General features: G+C 37.0%; 1 protein-coding gene across 1 annotated transcript; it reads left to right on the forward strand.

Annotated features, from left to right (window-relative positions):
• Positions 1-611: 611 nt before the first annotated feature.
• LOC115836660 (protein GVQW1-like) lies at positions 612-2,897 on the forward strand (the record flags this gene model as incomplete). The annotated part of the gene is made up of 2 exons (XM_030818481.1): positions 612-707; positions 2,835-2,897. Coding segments are annotated over 2 exons (159 nt in total), but the record flags the coding sequence as incomplete, so codon positions are not given.
• Positions 2,898-5,527: the final 2,630 nt, after the last annotated feature.

Here is a 5,527-nt window from a genome sequence, read left to right on the forward strand (position 1 = left end):
GTTTGGAAGTTCACAGTGGCCATATCCAAGGATTTAAGTCTTTGTTGTCATATAAAATTGAATATGAACATTCTTTAGTAATGTGTATCTTATTCAATTAAATTCAACTATTTTTTGTGGTGTATCTATTATGTGCAAGCCACTGTTCAAGAGTAAAAAGATGAACAAGAAATTATCTTGGCTTTTTCCTATAAATGGGAGAGCAGAGGTATTTACTTCCACATCTGTATTTGATTAGAAACCTTCTCATTGTCCTACTGCTGATGAAATAAAAGTCATGGAGGGAGGATGTGAAGTGAAATAATGGTAGTGAGTTATTTTATTTGCATTATTATTTTTCTATTTTGCTGTCAGAGACTTGGCTGAACTTTTGTTCTGATCACTCTGTAAAGTTTATTTTTCTCATCTGAAATATGGGGGTAATAACTACAAATGTGAATGTGCCCCGCCCAGGGCCCCTGGGACTCAATAAATTAGGTTTATTTTCTCTCTTAGTGGATCAGATTCTTTAGCATCACAACTTTCTCAAATGAGTTTATTATTTCTTTTGATGTCCCATGGCACTATTCTTTTTTTTTTTTTTTTTTAAGGCAGAGTCTCGCTCTGTTGCCCAGGCTGGAGTGCAGTGGTGCAATCTCGGCTCACTACAAGCTCCGCCTCCCGGGTTCATGCCACTCTCCTGCCTCAGCCTCCCGAGTAGCTGGGACTACAGGCGTCTGCCACCACTCCCAGCTAGTTTTTGTATTTTTTTTTAGTAGAGACGGGGTTTCACCTTGTTAGCCAGGATGGTCTCAATCTCCTAACCTCGTGATCCGCCTGCCTTGGCCTCCCAAAGTGCTGGGCTTACAGGTGTGAGCCACCGTGCCCGGCCTTTTTTTCTGTTTTCTTTGGTCTTTTTTCTCTTCCCCGTTGATGATTTCTCTTCCCTTTTTACCTTCCACAGCTGACTTCTGGTTTATCCTTTCCTCTGCTTCCTGATACTAAATGTCTGTCTGTTTTGATTCAAATAGGGAACTGACGTTTCCATTTTAACACCATTGTGTTTATCATATAAATTCTTAGTTTCCCAATTCTAAATGACAGGTGAATGCAATGTTTCATATTAATTTCAAGAAACGTGGTGGTATCTTTTATTTTATTTAGGCTTGTCATCTCCCATTCTTCCTGGAGAGGTGACCTAGTGAAAAAGGTCCATCCCTGTGTCTGCTGGAGATGAGAATTGCCCTAGTCAACTTTATAAATGGATTAATCTGTGTTTGATTATTGTTATGGGATAATTGGCCAGGCTAGCTTTTGCCACGGTACCTCCCTGTCCATTTCTTCCACTGTGCTCACACCCAGTACTCACAGGTGGCCAGATTTCAGATCCGCTATTCTGAGCAAAACTGAGCTCTGGAATAAATGTTGGAAGACAATTCCAATGAAGTTGTTTCATTTCTGCCCTTCAAGAGCACATGTTCTCTGGTTTGGAGAGGTGAACTGATCTCAGTGGGATTTACGGTGAATCACTGGGAACCTCTCATCTATTTGTCTTGATTTACATGGAAAATAATAGCATTCATTTTTTCATTCATACCATGTATCTACTTTGAGCTTCTTTGTGCCAGGATCTGTGCTAGGTACTCTATGTTGAACACTGCCTGGTAGCACAGCACAGCTTTACAGATGAGGAAACAGGTTCAGAGAGGGTGATGATGTTCCCATGAGCAGTTTTCTCAGATTCAAGCCCAGCTTCTTATGATTTTTATTCCTTCTCCCATTTTTGAACACCTACTGTGTGCTAGCCTCTGTGGTAGGCATGTTAATTTACTGACAGTAGAAATAAAGATTATTAACCCATTTTACAGATGAGGACCCTGGAATACGGGCTTGAGCTTAAGTACTGAAAAGAATAGTTTTGAGAAGGAGTAGAAGGTAAGATTAGGAAGGCAGAACGAAGATCAGCTTATGGAAAGACTTGAATACTAAGCGAAGGAGTATAGACTGTATCTGAGAGGTCATTGTAAACCCCATAGGTTTTTGTTTTTATTTTCCAGGAGAAATCATACTCCTCAGACAAAAGCAGCTTAGGTTATTATACAAATAAGTGAATATGTGAAAATGTTTTCAGTTTTTCACATAAGGAAAACTTCTTAAAGGCATCACTATATTTAAATAATAATAAAACAGAAAAAAATATTTTGGTGAGATTTATCAGTCAAATAAATGAGAAGCTGGCTATATGGATTTGTGATAATTAAAGTCACAGCAAAAACTACAATGCTAGTTTTTGACTCAAATTATGACTCAATATAAAAGGAAAATATATCAGCTCCAAAGAATGGCCCCCCCTTAGGGAGGATTCACTAGAACCAAGTTCAAGAATATCTACGAAGTCATAGCTGTAAATGACGGAAAAGTCTTATATAATTGGGATTTTACTTTAATCTCAAGTCATTTTCACTGATTTGGACACTGTGAGTTCCACATTCCCAGAAGTTTACTTTTGATTATCTATGAAAAAAAGACTACCAAATAATTTAATAGTCTAAAAAAGATGTTGTGAAGATATTTAAAGTGCTTGGGAGCACAAATCATAATTGAGTGCCTCCATGTGTTTCAGAAAAACACCTTATATATAATTTATATACTCTCTACAGATGACTCTTTTTTTTTTTTTCCGAGACAGAGTCTTGCTCTGTTGCCCAGGCTGGAGTGCAGTGGCATGATCTCAGCTCACTGCAACCTCTACCTACCAGGTTCATTCTCGTGCCTCAGCCTCCAAGTAGCTGGGATTACAGGCGTGCACAACCATGCCCGGCTAATATTTAGTAAAGACGGGGTCTTGCCATGTTGGTCAGTCTGGTCTCGAACTCCTGGCCTCAAGTGATCCACCTGCCTCGGCCTCCCAAAATGCTGGGATTATAGGTGTGAGTCTCCATGTCTGGCCTACAGATGATTTTTATTATCTGCTAAAACTTTCCTAAGGACATCTACGAAGCCTCATTTTATTAATTTGGTTTTAGTATACATTTTAAGGTAAATTTACATATATGAAATCTTTCAAAATATTCTCAGTAACAAAGTAGTAGATTTTTATATATGTGTATATAAACTTCAAATATATATGTATATTTTAGTATATTATACCAAGTAAATTAGATACATTTTAAAGATGATAAAAGGTTATAAGAGCAAAGCACATTCATATGAATAAATTGGCAGTCATTACTTGATTTTTAGACTTGCCACCTGCTTCATTTATTTGCAATTAGTATCTGCTGATTAGAACTAGAAACTCCCTTTTGCTAATATAGTTCAGAATATTTTGAAAGATAAGGAGGGACAGCATTAGGAGATATACCTAATGCTAAATGACGAGTTAATGGGTGCAGGAAATCAACATGGCACATGGATACATATGTAACAAACCTGCACATTGTGCACATGTACCCTAAAACCTAAAGTATAATAAAAAAAAAGAAGAAAAAAAATAAAATAAAAAAAAGAAAGATAAAACATCAGAATCTTATTTCATTAAAGTCATTGAGCATAATTATATACTACATATGAGAATAGTTATATTAAATTTGATATAAGAACTAGGGGATTATGTGACCCATGCTGAAAATACCATAAAGAAAACAGCATAGAATATACAGCTGACTTCAATATTCACTTTTTTTCCTCTGTAAAACTTTATGTCTGTATATTTAGGGTGGAAAGGGAATCTGATGCTATTATCCTACATAAATCAAAGCTCTCCATTATGCATTACCTTCCATTTTCTTTGTAGTTCAGCTAGAAGTAGTTTTTCTTTTTTGCCCATACTTTCTAGATATTTATGTAAATTCTCAATTCCCATGGATGCTTACAGCCTTTTCCTTTTGAAGGTGTTCTCAGACTTGCTCTGGTATTCTCAAGAGTAAAGAGGATGTGTTTTACATACTTTGTATCTCTTCAAGTGCCTGGTACAGTGTTCTGTACACAATAATTTTTTTTTTTTTTTTTTTTTTTTTTTTTTGTGGTGGAGTCTCCCTCTGTCGCCCAGGCTAGAGTGCAGTGACGTGATCTTGGCTCACTGCAACCTCCGCCTCCTGGGTTCAAGCGATTCTCCTGCCTCAGCCTCCCGAGTAGCTGGCATTATAGATGTGGGCCACCATGCCTGGCTAATTTTTGTATTTTTTTTAGTAGAGATGAGGTTTCACCAGGCTGATACCCAACTCCTGACCTCAGGTGATCTGCCCGCCTCGGCCTCCAAGAGTGCTGGGATTACAGGCATGAGCCACCGGGCCCGGCCACACTAAAAACTTAATGGAAGTTTTTAAATGATGGTGGTGTTACGATTGATGGTGATGGTGACGGTGGTGATGAATGATAGCGATGGTGCTACACTGGGCCACGTAGCAGTTTCAGATTACTAAAAACATAATGGCATCCATTGCACTATGAAGCCAGGCCGTGGACTATTTAAAAATGGTTATAGCTTAAATGTAGCTTGTATCTTTTTAAGCAAATAGGGTAAGAGGGTAGAGACTCTGGAGCCGGAGTGCCTAAGTTAAAAATTTTTGCTATTCCACTTATTAATTCTAAAACCTTGTGCAAGTACCTTAATTGCTCCATGCCTCAGTTTCCTCATCTGTAAAATGGAGACTGTAATAGTATCTACTTTTAAGAGCTGTTATACAGACTAAATGGTTGGCAGTTATATAATGGACTTAGAAGACTTTCTGCTACACAGTAAATAGTTGATAAATGGAGCTATTATTCTTATTATTAAATAAAGTTTTAAAATAAAAAGATACATGCTCATTATAGAAAAATTAGGAAGTACAAAAAACAGAAAAAAGAATATCACCCAGTGTTCCATCTTCCAGAGCAACTGCTTGTTAATATTTTGATATATTTACTTTTATTGTTTTCACAGCTTTTAAAATAAACAATTTTAAAAATTCATTTAAATTATGTTTTAAGCTGCTTTTGTCTTTGGAGGAAAAGAAAACTGAATTAGTTCACTTCAACATCCACTGATCTCTTTTTATGACAGTTGCGTGATGCTGGCAGGTCGTATCTCAATTCTGTAATAAAATCTATCTCGATTTTCTATTCTGCAACTTTCTTTTGAGCATGTTTTGTAGTTGAGGATTTGTGCAAAATATATACGACTGTCCTTGCCATTTCCAAAGCAGTCTTCAGAGAAGTTATATCTTTGAATATAACTTTATTATTTTTGGTCCCAAAGTGAGGATTCATGATTACTGTATCTAATGACTTGGACATTCTCTTAAATTATGAGCACATATCACAGTAAACCATGACAACATTTGCTAAGTCAAACTCTTCCACATTCCTATTAAATATTTTCAGTGCATCTTCATCTATGTCCAATACAACCACAACCCTGCTCCTACCGTTGTAGCTCGGATGCTAAGCACTCTACCACCATGTTCTAGATCTGCAACCACTTTAATTTCAATGTCATCCCATATGTAGTGGATTGTATAGAGCACACAGGCTTAAATATACCCCCTGGCCGGGTACTATTCTA

Source organism: Nomascus leucogenys, chromosome 9 (genome assembly GCF_006542625.1).
Source record: "Nomascus leucogenys isolate Asia chromosome 9, Asia_NLE_v1, whole genome shotgun sequence".
NCBI classification, from domain to species: domain Eukaryota; kingdom Metazoa; phylum Chordata; class Mammalia; order Primates; family Hylobatidae; genus Nomascus; species Nomascus leucogenys.